The sequence below is a fragment of the Callorhinus ursinus genome, unplaced genomic scaffold (genome assembly GCF_003265705.2).
Source record: "Callorhinus ursinus isolate GAN/ISIS: 27379988/994484 unplaced genomic scaffold, GSC_fseal_2.0 scaffold6, whole genome shotgun sequence".
NCBI classification, from domain to species: Eukaryota; Metazoa; Chordata; class Mammalia; order Carnivora; family Otariidae; genus Callorhinus; species Callorhinus ursinus.
Window position 1 is genome coordinate 71,681,545 of NW_027397068.1, and position 26,781 is coordinate 71,708,325.

The 26,781-nt window shown below is 49.1% G+C and overlaps 1 protein-coding gene across 4 annotated transcripts in view; it reads left to right on the plus strand.

Annotated features, from left to right (window-relative positions):
* The window catches only part of TMEM181 (transmembrane protein 181), a 74,853-nt gene that overhangs the window by 26,277 nt on the left and 21,795 nt on the right, over positions 1 to 26,781 (plus strand). For all 4 annotated transcript variants that reach the window (XM_073894173.1, XM_073894172.1, XM_073894176.1 and 1 more), the window contains exons 2-6: positions 7,206 to 7,309; positions 13,493 to 13,548; positions 15,931 to 16,021; positions 17,240 to 17,361; positions 20,512 to 20,622. In XM_073894173.1, coding sequence (XP_073750274.1) covers positions 7,206 to 7,309; positions 13,493 to 13,548; positions 15,931 to 16,021; positions 17,240 to 17,361; positions 20,512 to 20,622 — 484 coding nt within the window. The remainder of the gene's footprint in view (positions 1 to 7,205; positions 7,310 to 13,492; positions 13,549 to 15,930; positions 16,022 to 17,239; positions 17,362 to 20,511; positions 20,623 to 26,781) is intronic.

Genomic DNA, 26,781 nt, shown 5'->3' on the forward strand with positions numbered 1-26,781 from the left:
GTGCGTCGGGAAGGCACTTGCTTGGAGCTGCTCTGGCCAGTTCCCAGACCCAGAGAGCAAAGGTCAGGGCCATAAAAAACATGAAAAGACAACAGTGGGAGAAAAAGTTCAAGTTTGTGATTCAGTGGTCTGTACCTTATTCTAGCAGGGAAAATAGTAGAACATGAGGAAACGAAAGTAAAACCAGGGAAGCATGCGTAGAAGTGGAAGGAATCAATAGTTATTGGACTAAGGAATCTAGACTTAATGACCTGCCATTAGTAAGGCTCAGTGCTGGGCACCGAGAGGCCAGAGGGGAGCTCCAGGTCACGGGAGGCTTGGAAGTCTGTGAACGGTTGTCACCCACACTGCAGTCCAGAAACGGGCATGTGCCTCTGTCCTGCATTTGAGGAGACAGCTTCCTTCTCAGTGGTTGGGGGCCTTCCTGAGGGGAGGCAGGACCTCAGCTGGGCAGGGAAGGATGGGTGCCTGGGGGCCGGAGGGCAGGGAAGGCCTCAGTGACCAATCATCGATGGAACAAGGAAGGCCAGCGTCTTAGTGACAAGGATGCTTGGTGGCTGTCGCACATTCTGACAGGACAGTTGCAGGTGCCTTGAACTGGGAGGTTTCTATAGCTGTGTGACTTAGTGTCTTGAGTTTCATTTTTAATTGTGGTATTTCTTTTTTCAGTATGCGTATTGAAGGGGAAGCTTTTGGTTTTAAAAGAATACCCATGAGAAGGGGCTTAAACAACAGGTGTGTCAAGGAGTTGAAGTAGGCTTGTCCAGGGTTAATTCAGTGGCTCCGTGTCCCTGGGTAGTTTCCATCTTTGGTCCTCAGTCCTGGCCTGTTGCAGTGTCCACCCTCTTATGTGTGATGTCGCCACAGCCACTCGGCACTTACCTGCACAGTTATGCCTGGAAGACAGAAGAGGCTTTTCTCACCCATCCCTTCATTAGGCAGGGAAACCTTTCCTCAAAGTGCCTGGCTGGTCTCCCTCAGGTCCTGCGTTCTGGTGGGGACGGGGGCTGGGACAGTGAGGCTGGTCTCCCTGGCAGGAGAGTAGGGGAGGAGGGGCAGACAGTGGGGACGCCTCTGCCCCGCCCCAGAGAAAATCCCTTCATCTCCCATGGCTCCTGTTCCTTGTTTAGAACGAAGTGGGGATTATGGTGGGAGAGTTGCGTTCAAAGAAACACCCATAAACATGTCGTGCCAGCAACAGTTGGGGGTGAAGTGTTTGGCTATCACTCATGGTGACAGGGAAGCCACTGGAGAGTTCTGGACTGAGAGTGAACGCACCTGGCTTTCAGAGCAGCTGGGTGGAGAGCAGAGTGTGGGTGCCAAGGCCAGAAGCAGGGGGAGCAGGGGAGGCCCGCTGCAGTCCAGTGAAACATGGCAGGGCCTGACTGGAGAGCTGAGAAAGGCCGAGATTCCGTATATTTTGAAGGCTTTGTGGATGCATTCGATGTGGGGAGTGAGGAGAAGACAGAGGTCAAAGAGGACTGCTGAGTTGGAGTGACCACTTCCTGGGGCAGGGAACACTGTAGGATGGGGTCAGTGGAAGATCCGGAGTCTGGCTCCGGAGTCTGGACTTGGATACCCAGGTTGGGGGGTCAAGTAGGTGTTTCCTGCCAGACTGGGGCTCAGCTGGGCCGAGCATAGAACGTGGAATTGTTCGCACCTGCATCGTCTCTGAAGCCTGAAATAGGAAGACGTCACCGGGGAGTGGGAGGGCAAAGGGCAGCGCCGTGCAGATGTGTCCCGGACAATGCCGACGTCCGGCTGAGCGAACTCTACAGGATGGTTCTCCTGCTCTTTTGTTGTGGGGCTTGATGGCTGCCCAGGCTTCATGGGACTTGGAAGCCGTTCCTTGGGAAATGGTTATGAATATGCACAAAACGGGCAGGCGTGGCTTGTAGTGATTTGAATTATGGCTGCAGTTTGGGGGACTGGCTTTCCAATAGAGGTGTTTTTAGTTTCTCTAGGAATATGTCTGTGATATTTGAAGTCACCCACAAAATTGAGGTTAATTTAGAAGGGACCTAAAGAGTCCAAGCCTACGCTAAGGGATGGTCTGTTCCATTGCATTTGGAAAGCCTTCCAAGGGCCCTGGGGCTTCAAGGAGGCTTGCATTTTCCAGTCTGCATATTGAATGCCTGCATGTGAAAAGAGACGCGGGCCTGGAGAGGAGGACTGGCGTATGGGTCCCCTCAAGAAGAGAGAAAGGAGGGACAGCCGTCCTGAGCTGGCAGGGTTTTGCTCCAGGCCTTCCTGCTCTCATTTTCCAGGGAGGAGATCCCACCAGCTGCTGTGTTTGACTTGGCCCCGGTGTTTGGGGAAATGCTCCGTAGTAGCTTGTTGCCAATTTGAGGGAAGTACATAAACACTTTTGAGATAACAAAGGGAAGTTGAGTAGGTGTTTTCATGTGTCTGGCATCCACACAGGTAGGTGTGTACTTTGTCTTCAGGCGCTCAGCCATGTGGCTGTAATAGGTTAAAAGACGTGAGAGACAGAGAAGGGAGGCAAAGCTTCCTGGAGGAGGTGGGGCGTGGAGGGGGGCCCTGCTGAGCCGATTTCGATGATTTGGTGGTGAGAAGAGAGCATTTCCCTTCAGGAGAGCAGTGTATGCAAGGGCTGGTCTAGAGTCTCTGGCTTGACCATGTTGGGAAACAGAATTTAAGCCCCTGATGCTGATGCTTGGGTTTGAACGCTGCCTCAGCCTGAGCTCACTCATCCGGGAAATGTGGATGGTGGTAGTACCTACCTCGGAAGGCAGCCGTGATGACCAGGGGAGGTGGTAATTCATGTGGGGTACGTGCAGCACGGTAGGAATCCCAGGCAGGGATTTGGGGGGACTTTGGGAGCCATAAGGAGAAGTGGAACCTTGACGGAGTGGCCGTGGGGAGCCAGAGGCTTCCTGTGCGGGGCAGTGTGTCAGCGGCGTCACCGCACCACCGAGGCAGCGTCTGGGAGGCTGGCTCCGTGCTGGCGGTGGCTGGGCCCGGGCTGTGAGACCTGCACTGGGAAGGAAAAGTTAGGAAGCAGGACATGCCTCCTCCTGGCCGGCTGCAGGTGCAGGATGAATGAGAGGCGAGCATCCTCAGGGGGGACCCCGAGGCTTCAGGATGTGGGGCTGGAGAAAGGGTAGAGGCAGGAAATGGGCAGTGGAAGCAGCTTTTTCATTTGTTGTTTTGTGCTTTAATGGGTTCAGTTTTAAACTTATTGACCATAAAGTGCTGTGGAGTCCTAAGTGAAAATGTCCTGGGAGACACTATCTCAGAACAGGATCAGGGGCAGGCAGGGGCTTGGGGAAGGTTCCTGGAGGCGGGAAGGGGCATGAAAGAGGAAGCAGGGGCCACCCGGGGTCGGAGAGTACACAGTGTGGGTCCCAGAAGGGGATGGGAGACAGCAGAGGTTGACATGCAGGATGGGTTAAGGCTGCTCGATCAGAAGTCTCTTGGTCATGGGCTCCGTGCCTTTTCTGCATCACAGTCTTGCCTCTGAGCGTTTACAGAACATTCCTTCTGTTGGTGGCCTGATCATAGGGCGAAAAGGCTGTCTCCTCGCAGAGACTTGGCTGGGCCGCCGGTTAGTTTAGCTTGATTGTTAGAAACACATTGGTGTTTCTGGTGGGAGGGGAGGTGGGAGGTAGGCAGAGAAATGACTGGGTGCCTGGTTTGGGCTGGAAGTGGCTGTGGGGCAGCTGGGACCAGGAGATGGGAAGCGAGACGGGCTGGGGGTGCCTCGACGCTCCGCTGCTGCTGTCTTCATGTTGGCATCTCACGGTTGCTAGTTTGACGGAACAGCAGTGCAGAGCTGTGATTTGTCTCAAATAGGAAGATGTTCCTGAAGTTTTGGAAGTCTCTAGAGTTTTGGCGAACTGCTTCAGAGTTTTTAGACATGAAGTTGAGAGTGGAAGGAGCCCTGGGGAGGAGGCACCGTCACGCAGAACTGAGCTGTCTTGGTGCTGGCCCTGGCCCACAACACCCTGTGGCTGGAGGGGGTCTCTGGACCCCAGATCCCACAGCTGAGGATGCCTGGAAAGGTTTACTGCTGGTCAGGAAGCTGAAGACAGAAGTGTGGCTCCTTCCCGAGCCGGTCCCCAGCAAGCTGAGATCATGGACGTGGTTGTGCCCAGTGGCATTTTCTCGGGCAGGGGGCTGCTTTTGCTTTCTCTGTGTCTTTTTTCCATTGAATTGGGTGAGGCCTGATTTCTGAACCAGGAGAATCTGTAATAAATTAGATTTAAGTGGCAGTTTTAAGGAAGGGAAGTGCTAGATCTGTATTGAGCCCCAGAGTGGGGAATGGGCAGAGGGCCCCCGGGTGGGCGGGTGCTGCAGGAACTCGACCTTGTGCTCTCGGGGCCTGGTTGGTCTCTTTCCTCCCGTTCCCTCTCTTCTGCTAAGTAACTGCTTTCCTAACAAGTTACTGATAATGTGTTTTAATGATAGAGTGTTTTAAAAATCAGAATTTAAATATAATTATTCTTACTCTGTTTTTCTCTGCTTCCAAGTAACCTCTTCTGGGCTCTTGCCTGTGCTGGGAGCCTTCCGTGCCCCTCAGAGCCCCCGCATGGGGTGGAGTGGGTAGGTCGCCCTGAGAGCAGCAGACTCGGGTGCCGTAAATGACTCCAGATAATTTTTTAAATAACTTTACATTTACAAGGAGAGTGGCAGAGATAGTAAAGAGTGTCTGCACACCCCTCACCCAGCTTCCCCTCATGTTGGCATCTCAGCACCGTGGCACGTTTATCAAAACTAAGAGAGCAGCATTGGTGCAGTCCTGTGAACTACAGACTTTAGTTGTCTTTCCCAACATCTAATCCATTTAGCGTTTTGTAGGGGTTTTTCAAAGTGAAAATGCCCCGTGCAGTCCCTTCTGCAGACTGTGCAGAGGAACTGCATTTTTAGCCTCGACACCTGTGGATAGCAGAGTGGTGACAAAGAAGACCTTGTTCTGATGTCGGCCCTGCCTCCCCAGGGCTTTCCCCAGAAATGCAGTTGTGGAGGTGGGTCCCCTCAGCTCTTCCTGCTCCCCCAGCCTCCTTCCTGGGGACAAGCAGTTACCGCCAAGGGGCAGAGCTGTGACACCTTGGGCAAGTGTTCCACAGTTTTGGACCTCAGTGTTCCTGTGTGTAAGTCGAAGGGGTTGGACTTCCTCCCTGAGGTCCTTTCTGGCTCTACTATTTTAAGGTTTTCAGGCCTCTTAAAATCTTTAGGGTCCAGGGGTGCCTGGGTGGCTCAGTCAGTTAAGCGTCTGACTCTTGACCTTGGCTCAGGTCATGATCTCAGGGTTTGTGAGATCGAGCCCCGTGTCCGGCTCCACGCTCAGTCAGGAGTCTGCTTGAGATTCTCTCCCTCCACCTCGTTTCCCCACTGTCCCCCCACCCCACACTTTCTCTCTCTCTCTCAAATAAATAAATCTTAAAAGTACCCTTTAGGGGGGACGCCTGGGTGGCTCAGTCGGTTGAGCGTCTGCCTTTGGCTCAGGTCATGATCCCAGGGTCCTGGGATCGAGTCCCACATCGGGCTCCCTGCCTGCTCCATGGGGAGCCTGCTTCTCCCTCTGCCTCTGCATCCCTCTTTCTGTCTCTCATGAATGGATCAATTTTAAAAATCTTAAAAAAAAATGAGGAAGACTTTAAAAAAAAACAAAACAAAACCCTTTAGGGTCCCAAATTGGAGTTGGGGTCAGCCTACTTAATTCACTGGCTCTCATTTCTCATGCATAGTAGGGTCATTTGTGGGTTGGCCTTTGGACCTGCGTCCCCAAGAAAAAGACAGAGGCACTCATTCCTTTATTTCTTCACTGGTGTCGTCATTCCGTGAAACATGGTGACACTGACCTCTGAGTTCACTTGCCCAAAGGCCTGGCGGGTCCTTTTGGAGAGAGCTGGCTTGGTAATCGGCAAAGCCACATCTCAGCGAAGGTGGCTTATGGGCCCCAACCTTTGCCCCAAGATACCACAGCTGATTTCCTGCTCAGGAACTGGAATCTTGAGCGATGTAGAGGAGAGGTTGCGTGTGTGCACTCAGCACCATAAAAGCAAATAACCTTTCCCTCCGTTTCAGTTCTAAGCCTGCTTTTCCCTGGCCTGGGGTGTGTGTCCTGTTCCTGAGGCATAAGAAGTGCCTCTTCTGTCTCAGCTCCCAAGACCAGGAAATGCTAGGGGAATAAAAATAATGTAAAAAGTAAAGCAAAACAGCCTCCCCCCTCCCACTCTTGTCTCTTTGGATTTATGGGTCTCCACTTTAGGTTATAGGGCAGGGGTCAACCATTTGGGGGCCAAAGCTGGCCCGCCACCTCTTTGTGGTAGAGTTGAATCAGAACCCAGCCACACACACGCGAGCACATGACGTCTGGGCCGCGTGTAGAGGCGGCCATGTGGACTGCAGACAGAGACTGTGCGGCTGGCCAAGCCTCAGACATTCATCGTCTGGTCCTTCATGGATTTTTCTTTTGTTTACTGACACCTGAGGTAGGGAGTTCTGGAAGAGAACTGACCCCTCCCCCACTGCCATTTTCTTCTGAGCAGAGAGAAAGTAGGGGTGATAGGCAGGGACCCTCCTGATGGGGGTGGGGGGGGTGTTGGGATGGATCCGCGCAGTTGCTGTCCACACTGGTGTAAGTCACAGGCGAGTGCGGGCAGCTTGCTCAGTTGCATCAGAACGAGACCCCACAGCAAAAGTCAGGCTGAGCTTCACCAGGAGGGTTGATGCAGGCGAGAGCCCGGGGTGGGGGAAAAACCCAAGTTGTGGGCCACCTGGAGGACCAGCTGGTGGCACCCGCAGTTCCCCGTCTGGGCTTGATTGTGCCAGCTCACAGCTCAGGCCGCGTGTTGGCATGAGTGGGTTGGGGTCCTCTGTGCCCTCGGGCTCTGCTGTGGCTGCTGAAGGTGGGTGCGTGTGGAGGGGGTTCAGCCACTGCATGTGTGGTGTGAAACACGTTCTCAGCGGTCACTGAAGCCACAGCGCACTCCTGTGCCATGAGGAGTGGGGTCTGGCTGGCCCCTCCTGACATGCCGGCCAGTCACCCACCCTGCAGTGGTCCCTGAGGTGACTTAGGCACTTTTGTCAGGCGGGTCACCTGGGTTTAGAGTAGGTCCGCTTCTGAGGTGGGGAGGGGGTGGCCTGTTGCAGCCTGGGGGTGTTGCTGGTTCGGAGAGGGGCCTCCTGTCGACTCAGTGCCCCCCGCCTGACCCCCCCCCCCCCCGGCTTCTCTGCAGGCTGGCGCCCATGCGGCTCTACACGCTCTCCAAGCGCCACTTTGTCCTCGTGTTTGTCGTCTTCTTCGTCTGTTTTGGCCTGACTGTCTTCGTTGGGATCAGAGGTAAGGTGCAGTTCTTGGTCATTTTATCATTTACAGTCACCCTGGTGCGTGCTTTTCAGCCCGGCCAAGCTATACCCACTTTCTATCACCTGCTAAGGGCCCCTTAGCAGAGGGTGAAGTGCCACTTCATTCTGAACCCACTGGGCAAGGGGTAACCCGGGTCTCTCCCCTCGTAGCAGCCAGGACTTGAGTTCACCTTGGCAGCACCTGGTGGCCTTGACTGCGTACCTTTTATTGGACCGTCAGACATTTCTGTCAAGACTTCTGTGCTCAGGACCCAGCCTGGGCGCTGGGGAGTTCAGAACATGCTGATTGATGGGGGCCACAGGCCAGGTGTGCACATTGAGGGGGCATGAGACAGCTAGGAGCACAGGGCTGGGGTGACCAAAGGGAGCCGGGAGTGTGACTGTAGTGACGCCCTGAACTCTTGGCAGGAGGGAGCCTGCAGATTGGCTTTGGCGTTGTGTTCAGGGCCCCAGTGCCCTAGGGTTCCATAGCGTGCAGTGTGAGGCGAGAGCCACACCATAATGATCTTAGCTTCAAAAATGCCTTTGAAATCGTCCAGTCCAACCCCATTTCACACAGATGGAAAACAGAATGAGAGAAGTCAGCCCGTTTTCATAAGGTTCCCAGCAACCCGGTGTCTTTAGCCCTATCCAGGGGATAGGAGACCGGGACCTGCCTAGGTTGTTTCTTCTTTCCCTCTTAAATATCATGTTTGGTGAGCATGATTTCTGGTAGGTGTTTATTTAATTACATTTCATATTAAAGCGTGAACGACTTTAGGCTTAGCCTGTCCCAGAGGCGGTTGTGCCTCCAAAAGCTAGTTTCTTAACCTCAGTTTGACTTGGGCTGGTGACTGGCCCAAGGAAGCTGGGGGTGAGGGTGGTTGCTTAGGTGGCTGTTTGCCCACTGATGATGAACATCATGGTGACAATAGCACCTGTGGCCAGTCTCCTCTTTTCCTTCCCGTGAAGTCACCAAGGAATAAGTCACATTAATCCCGGCATAGTACATATCAGTCATCTTACTCAATTTTCATAGCTGTCCTTTGAAGATTGGTAGGAGAGGCATTGATAGGCTTATGACTGGAGTCTCACGGGACCTCAGCCAATTCTTGTTTCCCTAAGCTACTATCTGTTGCAATGTCCATGATTATATTCAGCCTTTTCCACTCTTGCAAAAATGAAGTGATGCACCCAGGCTGAGATCAGAAAAACCATGTCAGGATTCCCACATCCCTTTCCTTCTTCCCAGTGGGTACTGGTATTAGGATTCTCCAGAGAAACAGACCAATAGGATATATATAGATACCAAAAGAGAGATTTTTTGTGCCTTCCGGGCCTGCTCGGGCCTGATCAGACAGGTACCACTTCCATTTGATGATAGAGTGCTGCCGTGTGTACCCAACTCACGATGGGCAGCTCAGGTCTCATGGTAACCTGGGGGCCCATTGGTAAGTGTTTAGTCTCTACTCAGGCCCAATAGCAAGCCAAGAGCTGTGTCTTGCAAGGAGAGTATATGTGGAGGAGGGCAAGGCTTTGCTCCAGAGTCCCAAGGGCCTGCACTAAGATTCATCCATAGGGCCCTGCCAAAAGCTCCAAATGGCCTCGCTCTCTTCTCCTGACATTCAGACACCTTTATATCTGCCAGCTCACACGGCCCCAGCAGTAGGCAGCTTGCACGGCGGCCTGGGCCTGCGGGGAAGCCTTCTCTTGTTCCGGGCCCCACTCAAAACTTGCACCTTTTTGGGTCACTAGGTAAATAGGGCAAAGTATCACACCCAAGCAAGAACATGTTGCCTCTAAGTGTGAAGAGGCGAGGCCCGCTAGGCATTGTGCCTCTGTTTTGGTTGTAGGGGGAGCCAAATACAACAGTTTATCTTTTGCCTTAGAAGGGATAGCTCTCCATGGCGCACACCACGGGACCCCCGGAAATTTCACTGAGCTAGAAGGGCCCTGAATTTTAACCAGATTTATTTCCCGTCCTCTGACATGCAAGTGTCTTACCAATGAGTTCAGGGTAGTTGCTTCTTACTAGGTCTAGTCAGCATAATGTCATCAGTGCGATGGACCAGCATGATAGCTTGTGGAAGGGAAAGGTGACCAAGATTGTGCAAACTCTGGTGTGTGGCTGGGGGGTGTCATACCTTTGGGGTAGGACAGTGAAGTGAAGGTGTATTGCTGGCCTGGCTTCTGGTGGGCCTTATTCTCAGGGATGAAGAAGATTGCTTCATCCTGTATTTGCTGGTACAGCAGCTGCATCTCAGGTACTCACCCCCTGGTTAAGCTGATGGTGGTCCATTGTCCTCTCCAAGAGCCACCTACCCTCTGCCCAGGCCAGATAGGTGAGTTGAATGGGGGTGTGGTGGGAATCTTTCATGTCCTCGATGGGAACACTAATGTCTGCAGTCTAGGAATGTGACACTGGTTTTGATTGTGTTTTTGTAGGTAGAGGCTGTTCTGACTTCCATTTGGCCTTTCCCACCTTAATAGCCCTCACTCCACAAGTCAGGGAACCAGTCTGGGGATTCTGCCAGTTGCTGAGTATCTCTGTTGCAATTATGCATTCTGGAACTGGGGACTTAGCCATAGGGATGGGTTCAGGACCGACTGGGCCCATTGTGACATGTGCCTGAGCTAAAACCCCATTGATTACCTGACCCCCATAAGTACCTGCTCTGACTGGTGTTTGGGGTTTCATGAAATTGGGGTCAGTTCAGAGCCAGTGTCCAGGGGACCCCAACATGTATTTCCTTTCCCCAATGTGCAGTTATCTTGGTAAAAAGGCTGTATGTTCCTTTGGGAGAATGGTTAGCAGTCCACATTTTTGGCAGTGTACTGGGGTGCTTTCTTAAGGGAACCCAGTGTTCTTTCCTTCATTCAAGGGGTTTGGGTCTGTAAAGTGGCTCAAATCTGGAAACTGTGGATGGACTGTGACTCTCTGTTTTTATGATTCAGGTTAGACTCTTGGTCACTTGACTTAGACTTTTCTGCTCACACAGATCAAGTCAGACTTTAGCAGGCTTCCTGTGGATTTCACTTCTAGGAACGCCATAATCAACTAGCCAGCCCCATAGGTCTGTGTGAATCAGACTCTTCTGATTGCTGCTTTGACTGTCCTGTCCATTACAGGAGTCATACCCACCTTGCTTTGGGTAGGTGAGCACCGCTGCTTGGCCCCACCACTCCCGGGGTCCAGTTACTCCCATTGAGTTGGGTTTCCCCAGTTCAGTGACCATGGTTCCTACTGTAAGATCTGGTCCACAGAGCAGGGCAGTCATAGAGCTCTTTAAGGATGCTGGGGCCTCCCTCACAAATTTATTCCTCGTAGCAGTGGAGAAAGCTCTGTGTCCTGGAATCTCCCAGCAGGTCTTCAATGACAAATCTACCCCAATGTTCCAACCTCCCTAAGCCTCCGAATCCCTTCCTTTCCATTAAACCAAGGCAGGTGTGGCATTTCTGATTTGCTCACTGAGGACCACCTTTCGGTCCACATTTTAACCAACCATCCAAACTGTTAGAGCCCTTCCTAACTCCCTGAGCTCCAACATGCAATGCAGAATCTCTCCTTAGTGGGCCTGGATCCATAAATTCAGACCGATCCAACTTTTATGTTCCTTCCACCATTTTCCCACACCCTTCGTATTCATTCCCCCATGTTACCCGGATTTCTCTCTATATAAACCAGAAAACTCACGTAGTTCTTTTGGAGTGTAGTGCATCTCCTCATGGGTCATACTTTGTACCTCACCTTTAGGAGCCTGCTGGAACTTGAGTCTAGTTATCGTTATAGAATCAGAGAGGGGAGGTTGCTGAGCAGAATCAGCGTTGTCTTGCATGGCCGTCAGGGGAGTCTGTCTCCTTCTACTGGGAATGGGGAGAACTCTTCCAGTGGCAAAGAAGATGCATAGAAATTTAACAGCTCCGTGCCCCCACCTTCATCAGGATCTTCCTGCACGTCCCCAGGCCAGGATCGCTTGAGCAGTGAGGCAGCCTGTGAGGCTGGTGTTCAACTTGGGTTGTAATTCAGCCAGTTGCAGGATGAGATTCTGGGCTTGATTTGCAGCACGCAGCCCTGTGGCTACAGGAGGTCAGACTCTCCGTCAGGGCGCACACAAGCCGTCAGATCACTTACGCGGCACTGGAGCTGGGAATTCAAACCCCGGAGCTCACCTTGTCCAGGGACATTAGGAACAACCAGTCAACCTCATTCTATTTGTTTTCCAAAAATATTCTAAAATATCACAAATAGAGTCACTTAGCTCCTTCTTATAAGTGGTTGAATCTAGGAGTATGCAGTGGAGATATTTTGCATATTCTCATGAACCATACCAGTGCTGTCTTTACTACCGGACATAGAGTCACTATCATCTTTACAGCTGATCAGGTTAGGGAACCAATTCCAGAAACCCCAGAACCAATATGAAAAAACTCTTCCTCCAGGCACCTGGGTGTGGCTCAATTGGTGAAGCATCTGCCTTCGGCTCAGGTCATGATCTCCGGGTCTTGGGATCGAGTCTCACAGCAGGCTCCTTGCTCAATGGGGAGCCTGCTTCTCTCTCTCTTTCTCTTTCCCTTTCCGCCCCTCCCCACTGCTCATTCTCTCTCTCAAATAAATAAAATCTTAAAAAAAAAAACAAAACTCTTCCTCTATAACCACTCTCAGTACCAAATTCTATATTAGGGTTCTCCAAAGAAACTGAACCAATAGGAGGCATGTATATATATAGAGAGAGAGAGAGACAGAGAGACAGAGAGAGAAAGGGAGAGAGGGGCAGGGGTGGAGGGGGGAGAGAGAGATTTATTATAAGGAACTGGCTCATATGATTATGGAGGCTGAGAAACTCCAAGATCTGTAATCAACAAGCTAGAGGCACAGGAGAGCCAGATAAGGTCCAGTCTGTGTCTGGAAACAGCTGAATATTGATGGGCCAGCTTGAAGACCGAGAGCAAGCCCAGGCAGAGAGCAGATTCTCCCTTACTCAGCCTTTTGCTCTATTCAGGCCTTCAACCATTTGGATGAGACCCCCACACATTGGCAGGGAAGTCTGCTCTCCTCCATCCACTGATTCAAGTGTGACTCTCATCCAGAAACACCCTCACAGACACAGTCAGAATCACCTTTAGCCGGATATCTGGGCACCCACGGCCCAGTCAAGTTGACAAAAATCACCATCCTAAGTCCTCTGATAATGATGTTATTAGGATTTCAGAATTAGGGGTGCCTTAGGGACCACTGACTCAGTTGCCTTCATTTTGCAAATATGAAAACAGACGCAGAAAGCCAGGTTAGCTAAGACTAGAGTCTAGACTTTTCTGACTCCCAGTTCTTAATTCTGAGAAAGCAGACTGCCTTATTTCCTGAAAGAGGGGTTTGCTCAGATTGTGAATCTTTTAGAATAAGCCTTACTGTGGGTGCAAGCCTCCTTCCCACACAGGGACAGCCTCCTCAGCATTCATGAACACATTCCAGACACATGTCACCGCATTGGTTATGAACTTGTTACATACTCTTGTGCATACTCGTGTATCTCCTCCTCTAAATGGAGGATACTTGGTCACTGAGGCAGCCCAGAAAACTAGCATCACAGCTGAGAGTGATTTTAGAATGAATTAAATTAAAATCTGCTTCATGCTGCTTTCCTTTGAGGCCAAAGCTCTGAAAAATTACATTGTAAGATTACATGAAGCTTATATATCTGCTATTTTAGGAATATACATTGAGTATACATTCATATATTTTATGCTTTTTTATATCCTGAGCTTAATAAATATTTTTGGAAGACTGGATTAATTGGATGAACAGATAAATGTGTCTTAATTTTTTAGCAGAAATCTTTATACTTCACAAATACATAGACGATGTCTGTGTCATTAATAGTTTCCTGGATCCGAGCACTCATTGAAAGCATAGGAGAGGTTTTGGCATAGATAGATCCTGTGGGAATCATATGTGGTGTGTGGTGGTCATATCATGTTCTTCTGCGTTGGGAAGTCATGCAGTGCAGCAGAGTGGATGTTGTGTGTCTGTTTGTGTGTTTATATGTCCCCTAAGAACAGACCGGGACAATAAGACGACCTCTGCATAATGTGTGTCTTTCTTGGCATTTGAAAAACAATCAATAAATTAATTATCGATATAGATATAACCTGCTTTTCTCATTCTCTGTTACACTTTTAGGGCCCAAAGTAATCCAGACGTCTGCAGCTAATTTTTCACTAAATAACAGTAAAAAGGTAAGACTGGGTGGAGGGGCAGCTGTCGGGTCACTCACGGGGTCCCTGGGGTGCGCCACCCTTGCCATGCCGCTTGCTTCTTAGGAAGCACACACATCTCACACCACTGTCAGCTGCTGGCCTCTCGGCTCTGGTTTGCTAGAAGGCCCTTCTCTGCTGCAGCAGTAGCTCAGTGCTGGAGGGGACGGCGCTGTCAGCCCAGGGAGCAGCAATTGCTTTCCAAATGCTGGCTGACTCACCCCGATCCCTCATGCCCGCAGGTTTTCCTAGACTCTAAGTTCTGACAGTGCTCCCATGGGCATCTGGCTATTTCTTACTATATTTACGCAAGTTAACGCGGGTCTCCACGTCACATTCTAACAGGAGTAGGTCTTCCTAATGATTGGTATTCCTTGCATGAACTCAGTTTAAATGAAAAAAAAAAATCCTTTTTCTTTTCTTTTTTAAAATGTGGTTGATTCTTCATCTTTAGAGAAAAACAAAGGTCTTTCCAATTGGAGAATTTCAGTAATCTTTAATAAATGCTAATGGTGAGAGCCCAAACAACTAAACCTTTTTCTTTTTCTGCATACCAGACATATCTTTACCTGTAAACTGAATGCAGTTGCCCCACGTTCTCATGGCACCATAACGTTTAAATCTGATTGACCCCAAACACCTCCCTGCCTTCCTTCTCTTAGCTCTCTGGTAGGTTTTCACTCTTACAGTTTTCAAAAAAGCAAAAGGAGAAAAATGTCCAAAAACTTACCTTTTAATTCCTCTTACTCTTGCTAGTTGGAAAGGGCCCTCTGGTTGCCCACTGACATTTGAGTTTCTTGATTTTCTTTCTCTCTTGCCCCAAGGACCTGATTCAAAGAGGTGCTACCATCGGGGTTTCCTGAACATAGTTTGGTCTTTTAAAATTTCTCTCAGGGGCGCCTGTGAGGTTCAGTCGGTTAAGCATCTGCCTTCGGCTCAGGTTGTGATTCCAGGGTCCCGGGATCGAGTCCCACATCGGGCTCCCTGCTCAGCAGGGAGCCTGCTTCTCCCTCTCCCTCTGCCTGCTGCTCCCCCTGCTTGTGTTCTCTATCTCTCTGTGTGTCAAATAAATAGATAAAATCTTAAATAAAATTTCTCTCAGGATGTAAGTCCTTTTTTTGACACTAAAAATAGCAGCCGTCCCACCAAATTGACTTGCTCCCAAAATATCAGACTCACTTCTTAAAGATGATAGATGATCCTCTGGTAGGTTTCAATGCCTCGTGGCTTCGGGCAAGCCTTCAGTCACAGAGCATTTCTTTTTTTTTTTTTTTTATGTTATGTTAATCACCATACATTACATCATTAGTTTTTGATGTAGTGTTCCATGATTCATTGTTTGTGCATAACACCCAGTGCTCCATGCAGTACATGCCCTCTTTAATACCCATCACCAGGCTAACCCATCCTCCCACCCCCCCTCCCCTCTAGAACCCTCAGGTTTTTTTTCAGAGTCCATAGTCTCTCATGGTTCGTTACAGAGCATTTCTGTCAGTTCTAAAACACAGATACTACATATTTATGTTCAAAGACTGCATTCAAATAATGCATTTCTTTGGCACCGTGGGTGGGCTCCTTAAGCAATGTTCTCTGTCTCCCACGGCTGCTAGGAGCCAGTATTATGATTTTCAGCACATACCGCAGAAGCATCATTGGCGATGGGGTCCCCTCTAATTTTTCTTTCCAGGGGCAGTAAGACTTTCCTAAAGCTGAAAACAATAGACCTCGAACAGTGACTGGTATGGCATATTGGAACTGATGAAATGATTCTTTTTTTTTTTTAAAGATTTTATTTATTTATTGGACAGAGAGAGACACAGTGAAAGAGGGAACACAGCAGGTGGAGGGGGAGAGGGAGAAGCAGGCCCCCCGCGGAGTAGGGAGCCCGGTGCAGGGCTCGATCCCAGGACCCTGAGATCATGACCTGAGCCAAAGGCAGATGCTTAACGACTGAGCCACCCAGGCGCCCCTGATGAAATGATTCTTGTGAATATCAAGCTCTGTCCTTGGTGTCGTTTATGATCTTCTGGTACATCTTATCCTATGTACTGTTATTTTTTTTTTCTCCAGGATGGCTTTTTCTTGCTATTTAAGTAGGTATATGGTCCCAAGGCTGCAGATGCTGGACATTGCCTGCTTAGAGGTTTTCATGAGACAGAGGGGGTTGCAATAGGAAGTTAGTCTTTTCTTTTTCTGGAAGGCAAAATTTTACTTATATTGTCTAAAGGAAAACCACACGTTTCGTTTTTTAGCTTACACAAACCTTTTTTTACTAAATGTAAATTTTGTATGTTAAGATGAGGTATTTGGTAGACTTAATGAAAAGGTCACATGGATTACTTAACTCTTTTCTTTTTGCCTTAGCTGAAGCCAATTCAAATCCTTTCAAATCCATTGTCTACATATAATCAGCAACTATGGCTGACATGTGTTGTGGAGTTGGATCAATCAAAAGGTATGAAGCCTGACATTTCAGAACAGTGTTTCTTTGTACAAAGCACCATATTTTAGAGATCGAGAGAGCTTTAAAATCTTTGAACAAGTGCTCAAAGATGGATCAGAGGGATGTTCATTAGTCTTTATAATAGCAACAAATTGGAAGCCCCTTCCATGTCTGCCAGTGTCTTCCAGAGAAAGTTATGATGCAGTGCTCAGTGAGCACTGGTCAGCTTAGCTCAGCAGCTCCACAGGGTAGCCAGTGCTGTGGCACCTTTTTCCGTGGGGTTCTGGGAGAGGCTTCAGTTCTGATGCCCTGGGTGAAGGTTCTGTCCCCCAGGGACACTTGGCAGTTGTCACCCCGGGGCGGAGGAGTGCTCCTAGTACCTAGAGGGTGCTGAGCATCCTGCAGTGCACGGGACAGTCCCCCAGCAGAGGGTGATCTGGCCTCAAAATATCGGTGCTGCTGAGGCTGAGAACCCTGCCCCGGCGTGCCCTGTCCCGGACGCCTCAGCTCTGCTAGTCTGGAGCGGCGCTAGTTATGCGTTGTCTGGGGAGAACTGAGAAAATGGTCACCCACGTTATTTTCCATGTTCTGTGATGCAGATGAGGCGCTTTGGCTGAGAAAGAATTTGAAAAGATAACTCCATGACCACAGTAAATTAAGTGAAAAAAAAAGTATATTACCAAAAAATTAACCCCCCTTTGTAACATTTAAAAAAAAAACGTAAATAAATTTGGTATCGCTGTGTATTTGTATGCCTAGAAATGGTCTGGAAGGATGGACATAACATGTTAATTATGGTTATCTCTAGGTGGTGAGATTGTAAGATTTGAATGACATCTTTGTATTTTTTTGTTCTCTGATTTTAACAGTGGGCATAAAAACAGAAAATAATAAAATATGTAATCAGAAAATTAAGAAATCTAATTTTATTTTAGTATGAAGTTAAGTTAGAAATTTATGTGGGAAATTAAAAAACAAAATTTCATTAGCCATGAAATGCTTGCCCTTTTATGAACCCAAACTGGGGGACTTGTAATGTAGGTTTTTACATAGGCCCCTGGGTAACGGGTCGGACGTAGAACCTGATGGAAAGGCTTTACTTTGCAGGCAAGTGTGAGGTTTTTCACATGTGCTGAGGCTGAGGTGGTTGCAGGACCCTTCTGGGCACTCACCACGGCAAGTGTGATGTGCCTGAGGTGGTCTCTGACACTGCATTTCTTTCTTTTGTAGAAACATCTATTCAGACAAGCTTCCTCATGACTGTTAAAGTTGACGGTGTAGCTCAAGATGGAACCACCATGTTCATTCATAACAAAGTTCATAATCGGACAAGGACCCTCACCTGTGCAGGGGTGAGTGCGTTTGAATGTCAACGATTATTCATCATGCTGCCCTGTTACATACCTGCTTTTCCTACGTAAAAGAATTGAATCATACCAGTGATGGCGCAGAACACTCACTTAACTTTCTGCACTGATACCTTATAAATTCTTACAAACATACACACATTCACACACACACACGCACACACAGGATGCCTGTTTTCATTGTTTGTGTACTGCCTGGGGTGTCGACAGATGGCTGTTCACGGGCTGCTTGTCGCCTGTGAAGGTCTGCTGCTGCTCTCTGGTCATTCCGAATTGTCAAGGCTTCGGGTTTCCAGCCCTGCTCCACCTGCGGGCCTGAGGCCCCAGCCTTGTAAGGAGAGCGGCCTACTTGTTGGAGCGTCTGCTTCAGGGTACGGTGTGTGGTTATGCGACGGGAAACCTGGTGATCCAAAGTGAGAAAGGAACCCTCACTCTTGTTTTTTTGGCGCCATATTCTGTCAGAATCCTGAGAGTCAGAACTGGGATCGCTCTGTATATAGCAGGGAGGCCCCCTGGGATGAAGGAGGTTGTGGGGGGCATGGGGAACACAGGGAACATCAGAAAAGAGAATGCGTGGATTGGGGGTTAGGAAAGTGGTTTCCCTGACAGGCCTCATGCCAGGCTTCCTGTACATTCAAGTCTCCCTCAGTCCCCAGCACAGGCCCACGGAGCCCTGGTACCAGAGCCCCGTTGCACACAAGAAGGAACTGAGGCTCAGAGAGATCAGAGCACTTGCCCAAGGTGACACACATAGTGAGCAGGGGCTGGGATCTCAGCCCATGGTTTTGTGTTCTAGAGCTCGTGCCCTTAGCAGCCACGCACCACCTGGTTCAGGACAGGGAAGCAGCAGGCCTGTTTGTCCTGGCGGGAAAGGATTCAGGTGGGGGAGGGTTCCTATTGGATGCTGACCCCCGTCTGTGGTCCCTCCCTGCTGGCATCTGCCTGAAGATCCCGAGGCGGCCGCTCCCTGACCCGAGCAGCGGCTCTGCCTACGGGGTCCACCTCATGGGCCTGGGCAGGTGTTGCTCGGGAAGCCGCACAAGTGACCAGACTCTCACTCTGCTCCATTGTCACCCGTGGGAGAAGGGCTGGGCCAGCCTCTCAAATGTGTTGTCCTCATCCTCAAAGTGGGGTAATGCCCTCCTTGACCGTCCTTGTAGAGTGGCGAGGATCAGGTCGGACACTGGATGGGAGAGCGGGCAGTGCCCAGTGGGGGGCCGAGCACCCACCATGTCTGTGTGCAGTATAGGTGCTGTGCCGGTTCTGCGTGAATGGCAGGGAGGCTGGATGCCGGGTCTGGAAGGCCCGTGCGCAGGCGGGGCTTCGCCTCCACCCTCAGGCCGACTGGGGTCCGGCTCCAGCTCCAGCTTTAGCTTTGCTCCTTCTCGCACCAGGCGGGTGATGATGAACAGGCGGTTGGTGACTTAATCTTACGGCTAATGTGACTGATCTTTCTGGTTTGCGAGGACCAAGGAGTTTCCCAGGATGGGGGACTTTCTGTTTTAAATGGGGTAAGTCTCGGGCCAACGAGGACGACTTGGTCACCTTGTCTGAGGCCTGTACTTGGAACAGCGCCAGGCTGCCCGCAAGGCTGCTTGTCTGCACTGTTGCTTCCTGGCAGTGCCCCCCACACTGTGCACCTTGAGAGTGGCCCTTGGTGCCTCACTGTGGTGTCTTCCCTCTCCCACAGTTTCTACTGTTCTCTCTCTGTACAGACCCCTCCCCAGCCCTCCCAGGAGCACTGCCCTGACTTAAAAAAAAGATGGGATTTTTGTGTTCTAGAGCTATTGACCACCCTTTATACTACCTTTGTCTTGACGTAAAGAGAAAACACCGTCCACCTCAGGTAGCAAGTGGTCTGCGCCGGGCGGGTAAGAATGCTGTGCTCTCCCCAAGGATTTGCAGAGGCACATTGTGATCGGTGCGCAAACCATAGCTTGAACGGAGAACCCCCAAACCATCGGGTGGTCTCACTGTCGTTTCTATAAACTTGAAGATACCTGCAGGCTGAGTTAGAACTGTTTTGTTAATTCAGACATCCTCTGAAAGTCGAGACTCATAACAAGTGGTCATCTGTGCAGCACAGATCCATTCGCTGAGTACTAAGTACTGCTCAGTACTTAGCTGCCCCTGTCCGCACATGCCTCCTGTGACCTGACTGTCGGGAACGAATTTGGGTTTGCGGAGACCAGGGATGACACGCACCCTCACCCCTTCTGACTTCTTCCCTGGCCCTTACTTAGGTCAGCACCCCCTGCCTGCCGATTGTCCTCTTATCTTTTTAAGGCTTCCTGTGAACACCCAGATCTGTTTTCCTACATGACCTCAGACATTCACAGCTTGGGGAGCCTTTGATCCACAGTAGGGGTGACTGCCCTGTTCATAGCCACGGCTCACACGGGCGCCACCCAGAGACTGTCAGACCGCGAGAGGACTTCTGAGGGGTGCACTAGGCGGTGAGGCTGCGCCCAGGTCACTGGCTGCCCGGCCACTGAGGACACATTGCATCCACCGCCCCAGCCACGCTGAAGTAGAGGGAACCTGGTTCCTACCTGTATAGGAGATGGGGGCTCTGGGCAGGCAGTGAGCACACACACCCATGTAATCACACTAGCCATATTGTTCCTGTAGCCTTTGCCCTCGGGTGCGGGCCTGACCTCCCCACAGAGAGCACAGGGGCTCTGTGTAGGGAAAGACAGGTGTTGGGGTGAGGGGGCAGGCACTCTGTGTATCGCACAGTGGCTGTGGAAGTGAGCAGGGAGGGGAGTGAGATTCAGGGGTCTGATTTGTTGCGTCTCAGCCTACGCTCCCCCTACCCCTTTGTATTCGTGTGAATGTCAGGTTTGTGTTGCGTTAACTTCTTTACGCAGGTGACATTATTTTGAATCATCCAAAGTAGAAAGATTCTAATGACTGCAAATCATCTATTATTTGCTTCCAAAAATATCCATTTGGTTCTTTCTTTCTAAGAATTGTTTTTGGCTGGCATCTGAATTTTTCTGGGCTCTGGCAAGTTCCTTGGAGATGGTTCATTTGGCTCATCTGTTGTTGGAATGTATTACTTCATGGGTCAGTTGGTGGGGGAAGCCAGTCTTGCTTGCTTTAAAGACACAGCTCTCCCTTGCATCTTTGCAGAAGTGTGCAGAAATTATTGTGGCCCACCTGGGCTACTTGAACTACACGCAGTATACCGTGATTGTGGGATTTGAACACCTGAAGCTGCCCATCAAGGAAATGAACTTCACAGTAAGTAAGCCAGCAGACCTCAGTGTCTCCATGGCTCATTTGTTTAGCACCCATTCTTCTGTCAAATGACTGAAATAAATCTCAGCATTGAAATCTTGTTATTTTGGACAGTGGAAGACATGTACAGTTTCTAAAAACCATAGGGCAACCGTAATTTCTCAAGTATATGGAACCAAGTATAGCTAAATGAAACAGCATGAAATTGGAAACCCCTTGTGGTGTCCTGAGATTTGGAACAGAGAGAATAGAGAGTAGCCTTCCCGTGGGAAGGTCGGTAAGAGTTACCGGGTAACCCTCCTGGTAGAAGAACAAGGAGGGACCCCGTTCGCCATGCCTGTGAGCCGCCCTCGGGCCCCGCCTCTGGAGGGGTGTGGGCTCTGTTCTCCTGTGGCCTGCCCAGTGCAGCTCACACTGTGAGACTTCACTGTCCTGTGTGCCACTGAAATCAGCCTCTTTGTTCCTTCCACTCGCTTGTGCACCAGTGTAACCAGCGGAGTGACCAGGAGTACGGGTTTGAGCTGGTTTAGATCCTGGCGCCATCATCTGCAGTTGAACATTGTTGAGGCTGTGTCCTTATCTGTAAACTAGCTGCCTCATAAAGCCTTGTCGATTGAGTGAAGGTGGTAAGGGGTTCCTTTTGAAAGGTGGCGCTTTACTGAGCTAGAACTCCCATCCCTTAGGGGAAGCCTGATAGCAGTCGATCCCCATTCCTCCCTCCCCCGGTCCCCGAGCGGCTGAAAAGCCACTCACCTTTCTGTCTCTGTGGATTTGCCTGTTCTGGGCATTTCATGTGAATGGATTCGTCCCATATGTGGTCTTTTGTGGTGGACTTCTTTCCTTACAGGTGGTATTTGAGGGTATCAGCACCGCATGCTTTGCTGAATGTTGCACTGTGTGGGTAGATTCCATTTTGTGTATCTGCTCATCGGTTGATGGGTGTTTGGGCTCTTTCCATTTGGGGCTTTTATGAATACTGCTGCTGTGAACATTCACGTGCAGGTCTTACTTGGATTGATGGGTGCCGTCTACTGAGAGGTTTTGTTGTGTAGGCCCTCTCCTGCGTGCTGGACATGCACTGCCTCACCCGGCCCACCTCCGCGGTGGTGCCTGTGGTCCCCATTTTCCTGGGGGGCCCCTGGAGGTCGGCTGGGCATGGGATCATGCACGATGCCTGCTCATTGGAGGCACTCAGCAAATGGCACCTGTTGTTAACATTCGTATTGCTTTTTTTTTCATGTTGTCTCCAAACTACCCAAAATGAGTTTTGTTCTTTATCTACATGATAGCTCTCCAGATATTTAAAAATGTTGGCTCAGCCCCTTGGAGATTCTTCCTTTCCTTCACACGGCCCTGGGGGTGGCTTCTGGACCTGTCAGGCTCCAGGTCTCCTTCCTGGGGCTGCCCCAGTCAGCCTGGCGGGGGCGGGGGCAGCTTGTGAAGTAGAAGGAGCAGGTGGCCCTCCAGGTGTGGCTGGAGCCTGAGAGCTGGCTCCTCTGGCAGCCTCCTCACCTGTCGGCTCATGTTCTGCCAACTGCTAAACACCCCTCGGACTTTTTCCTCCGTAACTGCTGTTCGGTCTGTTCTCATTCTGACTCATAATGAGTCTTTCTCATTCTCTGCTTCTGTGGTTGGTCTGTAACAGTTCTCCGACACCGCTCAGGCATTGCACTTTGTTCTTGAGTTCCTTTTCAGTGGTTTTGGCTTCTGGGTCCAGCCTCTCCTGACCCTTTGGGTTCGAATCTGGATTCTGTTCTTTGTGGTATGAAAGATTTCCTAGAGCTTTCTCCTCAGCATATCTGGCCAGCATCCTGCCTGTGTCCTCGAGTTCATGATGCAGAGGTTGAACCCTGATAGGGTCTGAGACAGATGCCCTAAGCTCAGGCACACTGATTCCACGCTGTGCTAACCGTCTGTGCTTTAGACTTTGCTATTTTAGAATTATCCCGAATCAAGAATGCAGAGAGCAGAGAGCACCACGTTTCTCAGAGGACCTCTCCTCTCCATCTTTGTCGGGGCTTCATCCCCTGAAAGCCTTTCTCAGCACTCTGAACAGCTTTCCCCGCAGGCTCAGTCCACCTGAGCCCTATTACCTGGGTCCCTATTACATGGGTTCGTTTTTGATTGGGGTTCTCTCCTTCCATTTTTCTGTTTTATTTCCCTTTGGACTTTTATTCCTAAATAATTTGGTACTTATTTCAGATAAACTTGGTACATGTCATTCCACTGTTGCTCAAGAAGGAAGTGATGTGGTCTCACTGGAGGGTTCAGCAAGGAAATTGCCGTCAGAGCAGCGCATCTGGAATGATGCTGTTAGGCAGAGCTTCGTTCTGGGTAGTGCTCTGCAGCATCCAGAGTGCTGATACATGAGACCCCTGCAATCTGCGGGGTGCTGGCTAGGATCTTTCTCCATTTTTGTTCATTTCTGTATTCCCAGTACCTAACAGTGCACCTGGCAACAGTTAGGCTTATAATAAATATATATGGGTTGAATTGAAGAATAACACCATAGCGTTTCACAGATTAAGAAATTCAAATGGCCAACAGACTTGTGAAATGTTTATCCTTGCTATAAACCAAAAAATCAGAGACTTCAAAAAGGAATGCCTTTTTTTTTTTTTTTTTTAACCTGGCAAATGGTAAAAACACCTACAAGAAAAATCACACCTAGGGTTAGTGAAATGCAAGTACACAAGTTCTTTCATACAGGTTATTGGGGGGTGTAAGTTGCGGGCAGTTTGGCAGTGTATCAAAGCCGCCTTTTTGACCTAGTAATTCTACTTCTGTGCGTTTATTCTAGTGAAACAATTAGAAAAGTACAGGAAGATTTGTATTTTTCATAGCAGGAAGTTGGGAGCAGTCTGTATTTCAGTAGAGTTCAGGTTAAATCAAATAGTTTTTCTGCAGCTGTTAAAATAATAAACTGGTCACAGAATAGAGAGCATAAACTGCTATTGATTTTAAAAAAGGAAAAAAGTTAATGAATTGAAAGTGCTGATTGACACTTTTTATTATAGAAAACTCTAGAAGGCCATCTCTGGGTGGCAGGCTTAATGGTTTATTTTTTTCTTCGGTTTCTTTATAATGAGCTTTTTATTACCTTTATAATCAGAAGAGAAAATTATTTTTTTTTTAAAAAGGCTCCTAAGACAACTGGTATTTGAAAGGGGAAGCCAACATACCCTCCGGCAGTTCACTCTGAGGAGCTGTTACGGAGTAGCTACCTCAGAAAATCACGGTTTAGTGTTGTGTCTAAACCTTGTACAGAGATGCGTTAAGAAACCAGAGAACCTTATGCAAAGTATGTCTCTATCTTTTATAAAATTGCTGTTGAAAAGTATCCATTATGTTGTGAACTCTGAAACCTCCAGACAGAATTTTCTTTGACCGTTTGTTACAAACTCCTTTTATAAGAGGCAGGCTGGAAGCTGTACAGCTCACCACGTTTCCCTTTTGGCTTCAGCGGCTCGCAATTTCAGGAACAAGTTTTATGCCGAACTGTGGCAGTTACTAACATCCTGGTATAGGTTTAATTATTTGCCCTCTTTCTTTACAATTTTACCTTTTAAAAAGCTTTAAAAATTGTTCCCATCTAATCCATCTTTTTATCACCAGCTGACTTTGTTTCTGTTTTGGAAGTAAAGAAAATAGAACAAATAAAATACATATAAAAAGTATGTCAGTGATACTATTGTCCACGCACCAGAACGGCTGAGATGAAGTCAGGAAGACGCCGAAGCTGGCCAGGATGCGCGGCAGCCCGAGCTCTTGTACTCTGCCAGTGGTGGTGGAAACGCTACCACGGAGATGCACACTTGTCAGCCCTGCGTGGTTCCTCCTGGCTCCGCCCTGCACCCGTCAGTACAGGATGGCTCACAGTGGCACGGTTGTGCCTGCAGTGGGGTGTTGTGTGGCAGGAAGGAGGCGCGGTGGCAGCTACTTTCACAGGCATGGTGTTGAAGGCAATAAGCCAAATACAAAATAGCACATGGTGTGTGATTCCGTTTATGTAAGTGGTAGGAACGGGCAAAATGAATCTGCGGCATTAAATCAGGATTAGTGTTCCTTGGGTAATTAGTGACTCGAAGAGGGCATCCGGCGGGGGGGCTTCTGGGGCACAGTGACGGCGTTTCTCAATCAGAACACTGTTCACACTGGTGTGTTCCATTTATGGCGGTTCATTGAGTCGTACACATGCAGTTTTTTTTTAATTTTTATTGTTACGTTAATCACCATACATTACATCATTAGTTTTTGATGTAGTGTTCCATGATTCATTGTTTGTGTATAACACCCAGTGCTCCATGCAGAACGTGCCCTCTTTAATACCCATCATCAGGCTAACCCGTCCCCCCGCCCCCCTCCCCTCTAGAACCCTGTTTGTTTTTCAGAGTGCATCGTCTCTCATGGTTCGTCTCCCCCTCCGATTTCCCCCCCCCATCATACTTCCCCTCCTGCTATCTTTTTCTTTTTTTTTTTTCTTAACATATATTGCATTATTTGTTTCAGAGGTACAGATCTGTGATTCAGCAGTCTTGCACAATTCACAGCGCTCACCATAGCACATACCCTCCCCAGTGTCTATCACCTAGCCACCCCTCCCTCCCACCTCCCCATCACTCCAGCAACCCTCTGTTTCCTGAGATTAAGAATTCCTCATATCAGTGAGGTCATATGATACGTGTCTTTCTCTGATTGACTTATTTCGCTCAGCATAACACCCTCCAGTTCCATCCACGTCATTGCAAATGGCAAGATCTCATTCCTTTTGATGGCTGCATAATATTCCATTGTATATATATATACCACCTCTTCTTTATCCATTCATCTGTCGATGGACATCTTGGCTCTTTCCACAGTTTGGCTATTGTGGACATTGCTGCTATAAACATTGGGGTGCACATACCCCTTCGGATCCCTACATTTGTATCTTTGGGGTAAATACCCAGTAGTGCAATTGCTGGATCATATGGTAGCTCTATTTTCACTTTTTGAGGAACCTCTCCAGAGTGGTTGCACCGGCTTGCACTCCCACCAACAGTGTAGGAGGGTCCCCCTTTCTCCACATCCCCGCCAACATCTGTCGTTTCCTGACTTGTTAATTTTAGCCATTCTGACTGGTGTGAGGTGGTATCTCACTGAGGTTTTGATTTGGATTTCCCTGATGCCGAGCGATGTTGAGCACTTTTTCGTGTGTCTGTTGGCCATTTGGATGTCTTCTCTGGAAAAATGTCTGTGCATGTCTTCTGCCCCACATGCGGTTTTTTGTAGGTATGGTACCTTTCAGTAAAAACAGAATATGTGGCGCACTTGAAAACTCAGAGCTCATCATGTGGCTGCCTGTTTAACCACATCCATTTCTTCAGACAGTCCTTACTGCTTTGATGGAATTTGACGTGGGAGGGTTTCTGTTGTTGTTTGGCGTTTCCTTGGAGATCTTTGGCATCTGGGGACTTGAGTGTGCTGGTCGCTGTGGCTCTTACCTGCCCCTGGGCATCCCCATCGGTTTTGCTAGACAGTTCTTTCTCATTGATGGAAATTGAGTTCAGGATGAAAATTACCCTGGTTGCTTCTCCAGCCTACCAGGAGAGAGAATCATCACAAGGGCAGCCCCCAAATGTTCCTATGCTCTGTTTTTGGCAGAATACATCTGCCCTTCTGCAGACACCTAGATGGTCGATGGTGGTTTTCTTGTCTCGCCTGCTGTGTGGGCTTTATCTTCTGTCTGGCATTGTTGTTGATGCCGTGTACCCTTACGTTGAGAAGCTTGATTTCTTTCCTTTTGTTCTCATGCCCATACTCTGCGAACATCTGGTTCATTGATTTCTACTTACGTACATATCTATTTGAAGTGGAGTGGCACTCCTTCTATCTCTGCCTCTTCTCTCATCTCTTGTTCTTCTCTGTACATCTTGCCCACATCCTGCTGCCATGTTCAAGTCAAGACCACCCTCCAGTCTTGCAGGTACATAGGAGAATACTGCTTATCTCCTGTGTTCTTGAAAAAGGGCTGAGCTGGGCATTTTCCCCTCTAAAGTCCCCTTTAGGTCGATTCTTGAGTGACACTGCCATCAGCTGTTCACATTTCATTTCCTCTTTTTTCTTCCTAAGCCACAACTTTTCCCTGGGGGATGAGATTAAAACAATAGCTCATGCTCTCGA